The 16,263-nt window shown below is 44.6% G+C and overlaps 1 protein-coding gene across 11 annotated transcripts in view; it reads right to left on the bottom strand.

Moving 5' to 3' along the window:
• EVA1C (eva-1 homolog C) overlaps window positions 1-16,263 on the bottom strand; it is a 105,231-nt gene that overhangs the window by 19,222 nt on the left and 69,746 nt on the right. For 7 of the 11 annotated variants that reach the window (XM_017956160.3, XM_017956157.3, XM_017956162.3 and 4 more), the window contains 1 exon segment: window positions 820-963. The exons of 2 other annotated variants lie outside the window; for them this stretch is intronic. In XM_017956160.3, coding sequence (XP_017811649.2) covers window positions 820-963 — 144 coding nt within the window. 11 annotated transcript variants of the gene reach the window in all.

The raw sequence follows: 16,263 nt of genomic DNA, 5'->3' as shown, positions 1-16,263 counted from the left end.
TCCAAACGTAAAACGGCTAGGAATGTTTGGCAGGGGAAAAAGAGATTTCCAAGAGAATAGGTATCGGATTCTTCAGTTATAATGCTCTTTGCTTTCCATTTGCTTTTATGCTCATTTCAGGAAAAAAAAAAAAGAAAAAAAAAAAAACAGTCAACATATTAGGATTACAAACTGGAAATCCCAGTATCCTCAGAAAATAATAAACTGCTGATTTGCTTTTAACTGGCTTTATGAAATTAGAATCTAAACAAAGAAGGCATTTCATTTTATCATTTAAAGACATTAGGAAAACAAAGTAATGCTGTCGTGTAACAATTTTTATTGTTTTAGGGTAAGCATTTGATCTGTTGACTCAACACTGTGGGCATGTAGATAAAATAGCTGTTGGCAGTACAGCGAGTTAGTCATTTAGGGCCTAAAAGCAGAACTGGAAGGTTAAATAGGAGACACACAATACGACTGTGAACTCACATGACATCCCAATAAATTTTCCCAGATGAAAATCACTGTTCTCAGTGACATCAGTTTACCCCATTTGGTTGTTCTTTCTCCACCCTCCCATTGGCTGCCAATCTGATTGCTAAAGGCGCTTTTACGCAAATTTTGACCAAAGAAAATTCTATTGCTTATCTGACATGAATATCATAAACAAGAATAAGAAAGAAAAAAGGGCTCTTGGATATCTGGGATGAGCAAACAGCTTTAGGAGGAGCATGTTTGGCTTGTTCTGGGCACACTCCTGCCGTTCACATGATCACCAACCTCCCCCAAAAGAGGCAGGGTCTTCAGGCAGCTGGTTGGGGAGGGGGGTGTTCTTACCACATGCGTAGGTCACAGTGAGGTATTTTTTCACACCTGGCAAACAGGGGCTTCCAAAATGGTGATTGTTGACGATGATTTTGCATCTCTGCTTCCCATAGCACCTTCGGGACAGGACTTGCGAAGCTGAGTAAGACAAGCAATCTGAAAGGCAGGAAACACCCAGAACTTCACGTTGCATCCCAGACAGGGCCACCACATGGCCTACAGCATTCTGTGTAAATAGATATGCTGAGCTGGATTCAAATCAAATGGAGAGTTTCTCTGTTTATTTTCTGTCTCATGAAAGCACCCAACATGGGCAGAGCCAGCATCATGATCCTGTCCTAGAAGTCCCAGAGCTGGGTTTAATGCTCTGCTGGCACCATCTTGAAATTCTTTTTCTTTCTTTCTTTTTTTTTTGAGACTGATTCTCATTCTGTCCCCCAGGCTGGAGTGCAGTGGCTTGATTTCAGTCACTGCAACCTCTGCCTCACGGGTTCAAGCAGTTCTCCTGCTTCAGCCTCCCGAGTAGCTGGGACTACAGGCACACACCACTACGCCCAGCTAATTTTTGTATTTTTAGTAGAGACGGAGTTTCATCATGTTGGCCAGGCTGGTCTTGAACTCCTGACCTCAAGCATTCCGCCTGCCTTGGCCTCCCAAAGTGTTGGGATTACAGGCGTGAGCCACCGTGCCTGGTCGAAATTCTGATATATTTTTGAACAAGGGGCTCTGCATTTTCATTTTGCACTGGTTAAAATATGAAGAGCATTGAATGAAGATTCTTCGTTCTTTTATGACCTTTACCATGCTTTGAAATATTTTATTTGTTTGTTTATTTTGAGACTCAATCTCCTCTACATGAATATAAGCTCCAGGAGAGACTATTTCTGTTTTGTTCATCATCTAATTCCCACACCTCGCCCACTGTAGAGCCAGGTAAATATCTGATGAATGAATGAATGAAATAAACTAATTGACATGAAGATTTGTTTTTTGGCACCCTGGCACAACATCATTAAAATCAGTAAATATCAATTGAACATCTATGGCAGATGAGGCACTGTGCTAAGTATCATCAGAAAAATCAGTAAAAAGAGGACCAGGCACAGTGACTCACGCCTGTAATCCCAGCACTTTGGGAGGCGGAGGCCAGCAGATCGCCTGAGGTCAGGAATTCGAGACCAGCCTGGCCAACATGGCGAAACCCCATCGCTACTAAAAGTACAAAAATTAGCCGGGCATGGTGGCGTGTGCCTGTAGTTCCAGCTACATGGGAGGCTGAGGCACGAGAATTGCTTCAACCTGGGAGGCAGAAGTTGCAGTGAGCTGAGATCGTGCCACTGCACTCTAGCCTGGGCGACAGAGCAAGCCTCTGTCTCTAAAAAATAAACACATAAAAGAAAAGCCTACGTTGCTTTCACAGGATTTGCAGTACAGCTAGAGACTCAAAACGCACTTGTGAGAGCTGGTGTCTGGTAGTGGAAACAGTGAATCAATGTCAGCAAGACATGGTGCTGACAAGAGGTGCTAGGTCAGAGGCGGAGAGATCGCTGTGGGTGGGAGCAGAGGGGCTGGATCATGAAAGAAAGAGCAGGAATTGGGTAGAGGCAGGCAAGAGAGAAAGCATGAACACTAAGGCAGTGGGCTAGGAGCCCCTGCAGGGGCTGGCCACAGGCTGGAAGGGTGGGAGTAGGCAAGGGCGACCATGGCGAATGAGTGGGAAGCGTAAACTGGAACAAGACGGAGACGTTTTCAAAGGATTAGCTAAAGAATTTGGACTTCACTCTGCAAGCAACAGGGAGCTCAAAGAAATGGCCTGACACTATTGTCTAGGGGACAGTGTAGAGGATTCCCTGGGAGAGAAACGGGAACCAAGGGCAAGGAGAGCAGTTTGGAAGCAATTTTAAGAATGTACATTGGGGGGAGTTACAGCCTTAAAAAGCAAGGAATGGAAGAGGAGAAAATTTTAGAGACTTTGCCAAGTTCCATTCACTTACAATATAATGGGTAACGTGATGTGAGCCACTGTTCTCAGCACTTGTATAGTGAGAGACTATTTTTGTTTTGTTCATCATCTAATTCCCACACCTGGCCCACTCACTGTAGGAGCCCAGTAACTACAGATATTTATTTATTGGGCTCCTACAGTGGGCCAGGTGTGGGAACTACCCTATGAGATAGGCTGTAACACACACACACTTGTGCACACACACACTTACACACACATCGATTTTGCGGCTGAGAAAGCAGACACGGGGGTTTAGTAACCTCACACAGCTAGAGAAAAGCGGGGCCTGCAGGTTGATCTCTAAGCCTCACTACCCCGGTCTCCATGAAAGGGTGGGTGAGGGACTCAAGGTTTCAGATCTCAAGCTGCAGGGCTGGGGAAACAGTGGTGCTATTGAGAGATGAGAGAAGTTGTTAGGAGTAGGCAGTTTGAAGGACAAGACCATAAATTCATTAAAAAAAAAAAAAAAAAGAAGAAAAAGAAAAACTGTCCTGCATTTGAAGTGGGCCGAGATTTTGAAGAAAAGGCTCAAATCTGGAGATGCCTGTGGGGGGTTCATGCCCAGAGAGGCCAAGGGCCAGTGCTGTGAAGAAGGGCGGGTCAGGGAGAGTATGAAGGCATAGGGGCAGGGACCCCAGCCACACAAAGTCCTGTGCATGTCTGCTCACATCTTACAGATGACAAACTCCTCTACCCTCTAACAACAAAAACTGCTCTCCCCAGTTCCCAGGACCTCTCTCCAGCCTTACGCTTCTCCTTCAGTCAGGCTTCTAAAAAGGATCTCTATGCCTTCCCTGCATCTCCCCTCCTGCCCTGTCCCCTCCCTCCTCAATGTGTCCCTGCCCCATGCACACCCTGAAACTGATCCCTTTGAGGAGGTCACAGCGATCTGTCACCACCCCATCCAAGAGATGAGGGCTGATCCTAATCCTTCCCCATCTCTGGAACTTCTGGTGCCTAAATGCCCCTGTTGGGGGATTTCTCACTGACCTTGGCTCCCTGGTGCTCATCACCCTGGTGGTCTCTGATTCCTCTATCGCAGCGCCCTCTGCAGGCCTGCCCACCCAGAGTAAGCTCATTCCTGTGCCTGGTGGAAATTTCCATACGTTTTTGAACAAGGGGCTTTGCATTTTCATTTTGTACAGGGCCCTGCAAAATGCACTGGGTCTGGGCTCTCTTCTCCTTTCTCCTTTCTACACACTCTATTCAGTCCCAAGTCCATCCCTGCCACTACCAAACCACAGAGAGCCGAGGCCAGGATCGCTGCCTTCAGCGCTGGCCACTCCGGTCACTCCGCCATGTGCAATGATCGCCTTTACTCTTTCCAGCCACCTCTGGCTCCACACATCCAGTCTGCACCCATTGTTTCCTCCTACTCTCCTGGCACAGCCTCAGTTCCAGCCCTGTCAGTTTTGCTGCAGTTCTAGTAACTGGACTCCCTCCATTTTCTTCCCTTAATATGGTTCTCTCTTTGCCCTCCACAGTGCTCTTTTTTTTTTTTTTTTTTTTTTTTTTTGAGACAGAGTCTTGCTCTGTCACTCAGTCTGCAGTGCAGTGGTGCAATCCTGGCTCACTGCAACCTCTGCCTCCCAGGTTCAAGCAATTCTCCTGCCCCAGCCGACCAAGTAGTTACAGGTGCCCGCCACCATGCCCGGCTAATATTTGTAGTTTTAGTAGAGATGGGGTTTTGGCATGTTGGCCAGGCTGGTCTCGAACTCCTGACCCCCCATGATCCACCTGCCTCAGCCTCCCAAAGTGCTGGGATTACAGGCATGAGCCACCATACCCAGCCCACTGTGCTCCTTCTAATCTCATCCCTCCCTGCCTGCTTAAGATCCCCCATCACCCATCTGACCAAGTCCGACTCCTCAGAACTGTGCACAAGGCCCCACATGACTTGCCTTTTCTACCTTCCTAGCCCCTTCACAGTCGCTCTTCTCCCACCCCAGCCTGTGTCGCAGCCTGCAGGTCTCACAGAAGCCCCAGAAAGCCAGGCCGTGACTCTTGACATCTCTTTATCTTTGCACATGCTACTCTGCCTGCTAGGAAATACTTCCTTCTCCCCTGTCTTCTCAGTTGTGCCATCTCCCCCGGGACGGCAGTCACTTGTTTCCTTCTCTCTGCCTCTCCTGTTCTGTGTATTACTCTCACCGCATGGCTCTACTTATTTGCTCATTTGTCTCTCTCCAGACTAGACAGGGAGCTCTGGCCCCCAGCACTTACACTGGTCCTGATGCTCAGTAAATGCTCAAAAATTACAGGACGAATGAACAAAGGGAAGGTTATAACCTCTATCCCTTCTGAAGCTCCTCCTTGGCTCTTGGAGCCTTCTCCTGGTGGCTTCACCACCCGGCATTGGAGCTAGCTGCTCAGGGGAAGAAAGTCTTGAAGTGGATTATCCAGGAGGAAAGGAGAAGGATTCATTAGCAGTGGGTACATGAGTGCATGAGAGCCCACAGCTGTGAGATACAAGGAGACTAAAATGGAACCAGAAGCAAGAGAAAAAAACACCATGGTTTCACATCCATGTTCATAGCGGCATATTCACAATAGCCAAGAGGTGGAAGAGACTCAAGTGTCCTTTGCTGGATGAATGGATAAATAAAATATGGTATATACATAGGATGGAGTATCATTCAGCCTTAAAAAGGACTCACTGGACTCCTTCCTTCCATTTACTCCCCTTCAAATGGTTCTCTCCCCTTTGCCCTCCACTGTGGTCTTTCTTTTCTTTCTTTCTTTCTTTTTATTATTATTATACTTTAAGTTCTAGGGTACATGTGCATAACATGCAGGTTTGTTACATATGTATACATGTGCCATGTTGGTGTGCTGTACCCATTAACTCGTCATTTACATGAGGTATATCTCCTAATGCTGTCCCTCTCCCCTCCCCCCTCCCCACAATAGGCCCCAGTGTGTGATGTTCCCCTTCCTGTGTCAGAGTGATCTCATTGTTCAGTTCCCACCTATGAGTGAGAACATGCAGTATTTGGTTTTCTGTTCTTGCGATAGTTTGCTGAGAATGATGGTTTCCAGCTGCATCCATGTCCCTACAAAGGACACGAATTCATCCTTTTTTATGGCTACATAGTATTCCATGGTGTATATGTGCCACATTTTCTTAATCCAGTCTGTCACTGATGGACGTTTGGGTTGATTCCAAGTCTTTGCTATTGTGAATAGTGCCACAATAAACATACATGTGCATGTGTCTTTATAGCAGCATGATTTATAATCCTTTGGGTATATACCCAGTAATGGGATGGCTGGGTCAAATGGTATTTCTAGTTCTAGATCCTTGAGGAATCGCCACACAGTTTTCCACAATGGTTGAACTAGTTTACAGTCCCACCAATAGTGAAAAAGTGTTCCTATTTCTCCACATCCTCTCCAGCACCTGTTGTTTCCTGATTTTTTAATGATTGCCATTCTAACTGGTGTGAGATGGTGTCTCATTGTGGTTTTGATTTGCATTTCTCTGATGGCGAGTGATGATGAGCATTTTTTCATGTGTCTGTTGGCTGTATGAATGTCTTCTTTTGAGAAGTATCTGTTCATATCCTTTGCCCACTTTTTGATGGCACTGTGGTCTTTCTAATCTCATCACTCCCTGCCTGCTTAAGATCCCCCACCACCCGTGTGACCAAGTCCAACTCCTCATAACTGACACATGCTCCAACGTGGATGAACCTTGAAGACATTATGCTAAGTGAAATAAGCCAGTCACAAAAAGACAAATACTGTGTGATTCCACTTATACGAGGGACCTAGAGTAGTGAAATCCATAGAGACAGAAAGTGGAATGGTGGGTGCCAGGAGCTAAGGGAGGGAGCAATGGGGAGTTGTTTTATGGGTTTTGAGTTGCGATTTTCAAGATGAAAAAATTCTGGAGATTGATTGCACAACAATACAAATATACTTAACACAACCAAACTATACACTTAGAAATGGTCAAGATGGTAGGCCAGGCATGGTGGCTCATGTCTGTAATCCCAGCACTTTGGAAAGCCAAGGCAGGTGAATCGCCTGAGATTAGGAGTTCAAGACCAGCCTGGCTAATGTGGTGAAATCCCATCTCTACTAAAAAAATACAAAAATTAGCCAGGCGTGGTGGCACATGCCTGTAATCCCACCTACTCAGGAGGCTGAGGTAGAAGAATCGCTTGAACCCAGGAGGCAGAGGTTGCAGTGAGCGGAGATCGAGCCACTGCACTCCAGCCTGGGCGACAAGAGAGAAACGCTGTCTCAAAAAATAGTAATAATAATAAATAAAATAAATGGTTAAGATGGTAAATTGTATGTTATGTGTTTTTTGCCATAATTTGTAAAATGCTAAGGCTTCATTGTAAACATAAAATTCATCAATTTTCTCTCAACAAATTAGGTATAGAAGGAATGTAGCTCAACATAATAAAGGCCATATATGATAATCGTCCAGCTAATATCATACTCTACAGTGAAAAGCTGAAAGCTTTTTCTCTAAGATCAAGGGTGCCCATTCTCACCACTTCTCTTCAACATAGTATTGGAAGTCCTAGCCAGAGAGAAATCCTCTCTGGAGGATTTCTGGAGGCAAGAAAAAGAAATAAAAGGCATCGATATCAGAAAGAATGAAGTTAAACTGTCACTGTTTATAGATAACATGCTTTTATACATGGAAAATCTTAAAGACTCCACCAAAAGCTATTAGAACTAACAAGTTCAGCAAAGTTGCAGGATACAAAATCAATATACAAAAATCAGTAGTTTCTATATACTAACAACAAACTATTTGAAAAAGAAAGCAAGAAAACAATCCCATTTACAATAGCATAAAAAATTACAAGGCATAGGTTTAACCAAAGAGGTGAAAGATCTGCACACAGAAATCTTACACACATTGATGAAATAAATTGAGCAAGACACAAATAAATGAAAAGATACCCCATGCTTATGGACTGGAAGAATTTATATTGTTATAGTGTTCATACTGCCCGAAGTGACCTACAGGCTCAATGCAATCCCTATAAAATTCCAATGACATTTTCCACAGAAATAGAAAACCAATCGTGAAATTCATATGGAACTGCAAAAGACCATGAATAGCCAAAGCAATCTTGAGCAAAAATAACAAAACTGGAAGCATCACACTACTTACTCACAAAATCTACTACAAAGCTGTAGTAATCAAAACAGTATGATACTGGCATAAAGACAGACACATAGACTAATGGAACAGAATAGAAAGCCTAGAAATAAACCCAACGATATACCATCAACTAACTTTTCAACAAGGGGGCCAAGAAGACACTAAGGGGAAAGGATAGTCTTTTCAATAAATGGTGTTGGGGTTTTGGAAAAATGAAATATCCACATGAAAAAGAATGAAATTGATCCCTATCTTCCACTATACACAAAAATCAACACGAAATGGATTAAAGACCAAATATAAGACCGGAAACCATAAAACTCCTAGAAGAAACCCCATGGGGAAAACTCCTTGACCTTGGTCTTGGCAATGATTTATTAGCTAGGACACCAAAAGCAAAAATAAACACGTGGGACCACATCAAGCTGAAAAGCTTCTGCACAATAAAGGAAACAATTAACACAATGAAAAGGCAGCCTACATATTGTGAGAAAATATTCTCAAACCTTATATCTGATAAGGGGTTCATAGTCAAATATATAAGGAACTAATACAACTCAACTGCAAAAAGCAAATAACTCAGTTAAAAAGTGAGCAAAGGACCTGAATAGACATTTCTCCAAGAAAGACATAAAAATGGCCAACAGGCCTGGCGTGGTGGCTCACACCTATAATCCCGGCACTTTGGGAGGCCGAGGCAGGCGGATCACCTGAGGTCAGGAATTCAAGACCAGCCTGGCCAACATGTTGAAACCCCGTCTCTAATAAAAACACAAATATTAGCCAGGTGTGGTGGCGTGTGCCTGTAATCCCAGCTACTAGGGAGGCTGAGGCAGGAGAATTGCTTGAACTAGGGAGGCAGAGGTTGCAGTGAGCTGAGATTGCACCACTGCACTCCAGCCTGGGCAACAGAGCGAGACTCTGTCTCAAGATTAAAAAAAAAAAAAAATGGCCAACAGGTATATGGAAATGTGCCCAACATCACTAATTGTCAGGGAAATACAAATCAAAGCCACAACAAGATACCATCTCACACCTGTTAGGGTAGATTCTAATACAAAGACAAGAAATAACAAGTGTTTGAAGAGGGTGTGGAGAAAAGGAAACCCAGCTACACTATTGGTGGGAATGTAGATTGGTGCAGGCATTACGGAAAAGAGCATGGAAGTCCCTAAAGAAATTAAAAATAGAGCTACTGTATGACCCAGCAATCCCTCTTCTGGGTATAGACCTAAAGGAAATAATTCTCCAGCTCCTGAAAGTACCAACTGTGTGTCCTACGATTTATCTAAATTCTGATGCTAACTACCTGGAGTTAGTACAGATACCACAGGCTAAGGGCCCAGTCCCACAAGACTACCCCCCAGCCCATCATCAGATGCCAATTGCAAGCCTGGGCCTCTGACTGACCAGCTATAAATCAGTGGTTTCTGCAATGTTCTTCTTGGGTTCCAGAATTTGCAAGACTGGCTCACAGAACTCAGGAAAACAGTTTACTTACAAGATTGTTAGTTATTATAAAAGGACACAACTCAGGAGCAGCCGAATGTTAGAGATGTACACAGCAAGGTTTGGGGATGGGGCACAGAGCTCCCATGCCCTTGCTGGGGGTTCTACCCTCTTTTTTTTTTTTTTTTTTTTTTTTTTTTTGAGATGGAGTCTCTGTCCCCCAGGCTAGAGTGCAATGGTGCGATTTTGGCTGATTGCAACCTCTGCCTCCTGGGTTTGAGCAGTTCTCCTGCCTCAGCCTCCTGAGTAGCTGGGATTACAGGCGTCCACCACCATGCCCAGCTAATTTTTTATATTTTTAGTAGATATGGGGTTTCACCATGTTGGCTGGGCTGGTCTCAAACTCCTGACTTCAGGTGATCCACACCCCGTTGGCCTCCCAGAGTGCTGGGATGACAGGCATGAGTCACTCTGCCTGGCCTAAAGGTTCTACCCACTGAGCATCTCCATGGAGTTCTTGAGCTGAAAGGTCTCTGAGCCCCATTGTTGAGGGCTTTTATGGAGGTCTCATGATATAGGCATGGTTGATTAAGTCATTGGCCATTGGTGATGGACCCAACAACCTCCAGCCTCTCTCTCCTGCTTGGGGAGATAGGGGATGGGCGTGAGGTTTAAGTTCCAGCCCTCTAATCACATAATCCATTCCCTTAACAACCAGTACCCCATCATTAGAGGCTTTCCAAAAATCATTCATCAACATAAACTCAGGTGTGGTTAAAAGGAGCTAATTTTAATGACTAACAAAAGATGTTCCTTTCATCTTCATCATTCTGGAGCTATTTCAGGAGCTCAGGACAAAATCTAAATATTGTAACAAAAGATGTTCTGATTGCACTTATAACTGAGGAAATTACAAAGGTTTTAGGATCTCTGGCTAGGAGATGAATGAAGACCAAAATATATATTTCTTACTATATTACAATACCTCAACACCATTTTTATGAGCAAAAAAAAAAAAAAACAAAAAAAAACTAAATAATACTAAACAGTTATTTAAAAGTATATGTGTAACATATTTGTATAAATACAAATCTCTACATAGTATTTACCACTGAAAGGGACAGGACTGGGACGGGGGAGAAAAACATAAGTAGATTCAAGTTATTTGTAGGATTCTAGTTCTGTGGAGTGTAATGCACTGTATTATTTTCCTTTTATAGCTTACATAAGTGTTACACATATTATTTTGAGTATGTCAAATATATTAAATAATTTAAAGGTAAAAATGGGCTATTAAGGCCTTTTTTCCAAGAAAGTGTTTCTTCCAGAAATTTTAGGATTAAATGAGACCAGAGATGTTGGCAGCAAGGAGTCAGGTAAAAGTAATATTAGAGGAAATTTAAAAATATAGATTTGTGGGCGTTTAGAGTCAGAAATATCTCACAGGAGTATAGAGGAAGCAGTAATACCTGGTAAAAACTTGAACACAGGGAGAGGGAGAAGTTAGTCAAGAACAACAGTAAGGGCCGGGTACAGTGGTTCACGTCTGTAATCCCAGCACTTTGGGAGGCTGAGGCGGGCGGATCACCTGAGGTCAGGAGTTCAAGAGCAGCCTGGCCAACATGCTGAAACCCTCGTCTGTACTAAAAATACAAAAATTAGCCGGGCATGGTGGCACACACCTGTAGTCCCAGCTACTTGGGTGGCTGAGGCAGGAGAATCGCTTGAACCCAGGAAGCAGTAAGCCAAGATCGTGCCACTGCACTCCAGCCTGGGCAAAAAGAGTGAAACTCCTTCTCAGAAAAAAAAAAAAAGAAGAAGAAGAAAAACAACAACAGTAAGATCAACAGCTCTGCATCCACTCTTTCTTCCTTTGTCTGCTCATGACGATTGGTTCAAACAATGCTGCCAGAGCCAACTTCTAAAAGTACGTCTCTGATGATGTCCTTTGACTGTTTATGCTGAAACCTTACAAGGTGGAGAAGGCCTGGATCCCTGGGTCGTTGGAAGCGAGCTGCCTAGGAGAACCACCTAAGCCTCGCTGGACTGTGAACTGACCAAGAAATAAACCTTTACTGGGTTAAGCAACTGAGTGACTGTAACAGTTACATTAATTGCCCTGACAAATGCAGAAGGCTTGGCAAGGCTATGTAACTTCACTTAGGTCTCAATGTTTGGTGGTAGTGTGTGCCCTAGAACCTCAATCTGGTTGACATTAAAGACTGTACCCTTAAATATAACGTCTCCACTTAGACAAGAATGGGAAAAGGTATTGCGAGAATTAGGGGCTCAAACAATTTGGCAAGAAAGAGAAGACAAGTCTGCACCATGGTGAACAAGAAATTAAGGAATCTGGATTCTGAGTCTACTTGAGGAGCCGGCCCATGAGGAGCCAGGACGGGGGGATTAGAGAGAGAAAGTTCTTAAGGAGAGAAGAGACCTATGGGCTCTATGAAAGAAGAAAAACAAAATGAAAAAAATAAAAAGGGAGTGGCCAGGCACAGTGGCTCATGCCTGTAATCCAAGCACTTTGGAAGGCCAAGGCAGGTGGATCACCTGAGGTTAGGAGTTCGAGCCCAGCCTGGCCAACATGGCGAAACCTCATCTCTACTAAAAATACAAAAAATTAGCCAGGCATGGCGGTGCACACCTGTAATCCCAGTCACTCTGGAGAGTCACTTGAACCCGGAAGGTGGAGGCTGTAGTGAGGGGAGATCGCACCACTGTACTCGAGCCTGTGGGACAGAGTGAGATTGTCTCAGAAAAAAAGGGAGTGATCAACATCAGGTGAGTTTCAGGTGTGCAAGACCAATTGCAGCATCTGAAAGACATGGCCCACTTGGAGGACAACAAGAGGGTGGACAGTCAGGGGAGGAGAACGTCAACTACAGAGGAGGAAGCACGCGTCTAATGTGTTTGACGCTTCTAGAATAGGCCAAGGGAGAGTGTGGTTTGGGCTCTGGAAGGATTTGTAGGGGAGAACACATTACCGATGCTTGTGAAGTAAAAAAAATAGCCAAACAAGGAAGGTTTCTGTGGTCTGGCACAGGCCAGCCCCTCCCTGTGGGTGAGTGGGGATGTAACAGCTCTGGAGATGGCAGAGGCTAGAACTTCCTTCAGCAGTGTGGCTGCTCGGCGGACAGATGGAAGCACACACAGTGGGTGGAGGTCAGTCGGGGGAGCTCACTGGGTCTTAGGGAGGCCAAAGGTGCCTGTCCAGAAGACAGATTAGGGTAGAAATCACAGACTAACACATGTGCTGAGAAAAAGGGGCCAGAGAAAGAAGCAAGAGTCTCTAAGTAGGGGAGGAATTCACAGCCCAGGAAACTTAAAAGGTTGACAGAGGCCAGGGTGACACATGTGAGTTGCATGAGTTAGCACAGTGTCCACCCCAACAATTTTTTTTTTTTTTTGAGATGGAGTCTGTCTTTATCACCCAGGCTGGAGTGCAGTGGCGTGATCTCGACTCACTGCAACCTCCACCTCCTGGGTTCAAGCAATTCTCCTGCCTCAGCCTCCCAAGTAGCTGGGATTACAGGCATGTGCCACTGCACCCAGTTAATATTTGTAATTTTAGTAGAGATGGGGTTTCACTATTTTGGCCAGGCTGGTCTTGAGCCCTTGACCCTAAGGTGATCCACCCACCTCGGTCTCCCAAAGTGCTGGGATTACAGGTGTCAGCCAGTGCACCTGGTCCACCCCAATAAATATTAAATGGTAGTTCCTTCCGCAAGAGCATCAACATCGAACTATGTTCCAGGAAGCCCCGGGCTTTGGAGGAGGTACCCTGGGGACTGGGCAGGTAGAGGAATGTAGGAAGCTCACGTCTCAGGGAAACTCTTCTACTCACTGGAGAACTGTGAAGGGGTCCAGTTGAAAGGAATGACCTATGGCTAACCACTAAAAAATTGGAAAGTCAATGCCCTTGAGAGAAGGACAATTTAAATATATTTAAATACACACACACACACACACACACACACACACACATAAACAAACAGTGAGGAACATTATCATAAAAGCACTTGATCTGAATATATTCATGAAGGACATCTACGGCCATACCACCCTGAATGCACCTGATCTCATCTTACATCCATGAAGGTTCGGACCTATTTTGCTAAGGTACCATTCCACAAGCCTGATAAAAAGGACTAGGTGCTGGGCACACAGTAGGCACTCAGCAATGAAGTGCTTAATGTATGAATTCATGGTCTGAAATGGACAGCCTGGCACATGACATAATGCAAACATCCCATATCTCTGGCTTTAGAATGTGTTATTTTGTAGGGGTGCCTGATCTGTGAGATAGAACCTATGCTGAGAAAGGCTGCTCCAGAGGTGTTAGGAAGCAGTGAAGCTGTCATCCTTCTGTCCGGTTCCTGGATCAGCTCTTCCCAGTCACTCACTAGGGACTTGGAATCAATCCATCTTTCCCCTGCCTGCCTGGGAGTGCAGTACTCCAGTCTAAAGGAGTGGCTTGCTGGAGCTACTCTGGCGGGTCCTCATGAATGAAGAGTAAACACAGCAAGTCAAGAAGTCTATTGAGCTTTAAGAGAATGGTTTAAGTGCCTGTCTTTACCAAGTGCCAGAAACGTCAAGTCTGTCTTTGTGAAGGGCAAGTTTAGCTTGACCAGTCTAGCAGGAATAGTCACGGCCGCACATCCAGGCGCCAGGCAGGCCACCCATGGCTCAAATCAGGGCTTAATAAATAGACCATTTGCAAAGGTGGGAATGGGATGAGGACATGGCACACCCAAAGGATGGTGCAGAACCCAGGGCTAGGAATGGCAGGGAGGGCCAGGCATGGTGGCTCATCCCTGTAATCCCAACACTTTGGGAGGCTGAGGCGAGAGGATTACTTGAACTCAGGAGTTCCAGATCAGCCTGGGCAACAAAACTGGACCTCGCGTCTACTAAAAACAAAATAAAAAGTAGCTGGGCATGATGGTGTGCACCTGTAGTCCCAGCTACTTGGGTGACTGAGACAGAAGGATCGCTTGAGTTGGAAGATCAAGGCTGCAGTGAAGTATGATCGTGCCATTGCACTCCAGCCTGGGCAGCAACAAGACTCTGTCTCAAAAAAAAAAAAAAAAAAAGGAGTAACATCAGGTCGTGACCACCTCCAAACCTGAAGGGGCCAGGGCAGTGGTTCTAGAACACAGAGGGGGAAGTTCCGTGGACAGGGCCACTGAATGGAGCAGGGCCCTTCAGAGGAGAGTGGCAACGCTTCTGCTGTGCTGTGTTCACTGTTTGCGCCTGCATCTCCCATTGGGCTGACAGCCGCTGGGGTTCGAGACTAGCCTGGCCAACATGGTGAAACCCTGTCTCACAGAGCCCAGTGTGACCCATGTGGGTCACATGGGTTAACACAGTGTCCGACTCAATAAATAGTAAATGGTAGTTCCTTCTGCAAGAGCACCAGCATCAAATTATGTTCCAGGGAGCCCTGGGTTTCAGAGAAGGTACCCCATGGACTGGGCAGGCAGGGGAAGGCGGGAAGCTCATGTCTCAGGGAAACTCTTCTACTCATTGGAGAACCGTGAAGGGGTTCAGTTCTTCTGTGAAGAGGGTGAGCTCACTACTGTTTGCCCAGCACTTGGTATCTGATAAACTCACTGAGACTCAGTTTCCCTCCTGTGTAGCATGAGGAATATCTTTTTTCACCGTATTTTGATGAGGTTTGTACGAGGCAACGGCAGACGGTAAGCCCACAAAAACATTAGCTGTTCTCCTCAGCTGTCTCTAAGCTTGCACGAAAACATCTGTGTTTAAGGTCCCGGAAGATCATCTGTGGCAGCTGTGGGCAGCAGAACAGAGCAGCGGCAAAGAGTGTGACCTTGCTAAGCCTCAGTTTCCTCACTCGGACAAAGAAAGTCCTGGGAGCTGACTACTGGGGTGGTATGATTGTTAAAGGCAGCGCCCTGGGCAGCAGGGACAATTCCAGCGTCCTCGCACGTGAATAAGCCTTATCATCATCAGGGCACCTAATGTCAGGTAGGAAATGGTACTTTAGGAAAAGGCCTTTGGGACTTAGTCAATTTAGAGTCTAAATTACATGCCGTCTTTGCTCCCTTGAAGTGAAAACAAGCATATATGGTACGGCGTGATATGAACTAAATATTCAGACCCCAAATCTGCATATAGGAAATAAAAAAAGATTGGAAGGAGAATCACCAAGATGATATTTTTGGCTGGTTGGAAAAAGGTGTTTTATTCTCCCTTATCGATTTTAAGGTACGTTTCAAGCTTCTGTGACTTAACAATGCTTTGAAATGAAAGTATCGAATGATCTTTCTTTAAAAGGAAAATGAAATTTATGTCTAAATGAAGACAGTTTTTGAACAGTGAGAGTCTTAGAGGCATTTTTTTCAGAATATTTTAATAAACTCTTCTTTTTGTATAACTTAATTTGCCCCAGAAGTCATGAAAAGTTTAGGAGTAAAGACATATCCTTTAACTTTTCTTCTAGTTTTTTTTTTTTTTCTTGTGGCTACACAGGGTTGACTGAGGATATTTTTGTTGTCTTTAAGAGCCTTGTTTTATTTGGGGTTTTGAGCTGAGCACATTTACCAGTCGGAAAAAAAAAAAGGTTCTGTTTCTTCTCAACTAAACCACAATCCTTATATGTAAGTGGCCTAAAACTAGCCCCTTCTCCACTGAATTCCTCTCCCTAAGTAGAAAAAACCTTAAGTCTCAAAAGAACATAGAATGGAATATATGATTTCTGTATAAGCGACCTGTGTCGGGAACAAATGGTCTGAATTGAGAAATTTATCTTAGAAGTCTGATGTTTCCAAAATAAGTAGTATTTTTTTTTTCCTGTTACAAAGTAAATATATCTTCACATTTTATTTATTTATTTTTTTTT

This window comes from Papio anubis, chromosome 4, assembly GCF_008728515.1.
Source record: "Papio anubis isolate 15944 chromosome 4, Panubis1.0, whole genome shotgun sequence".
NCBI classification, from domain to species: Eukaryota; Metazoa; Chordata; class Mammalia; order Primates; family Cercopithecidae; genus Papio; species Papio anubis.
This window is presented reverse-complemented; position numbering and strand designations above follow the sequence as displayed.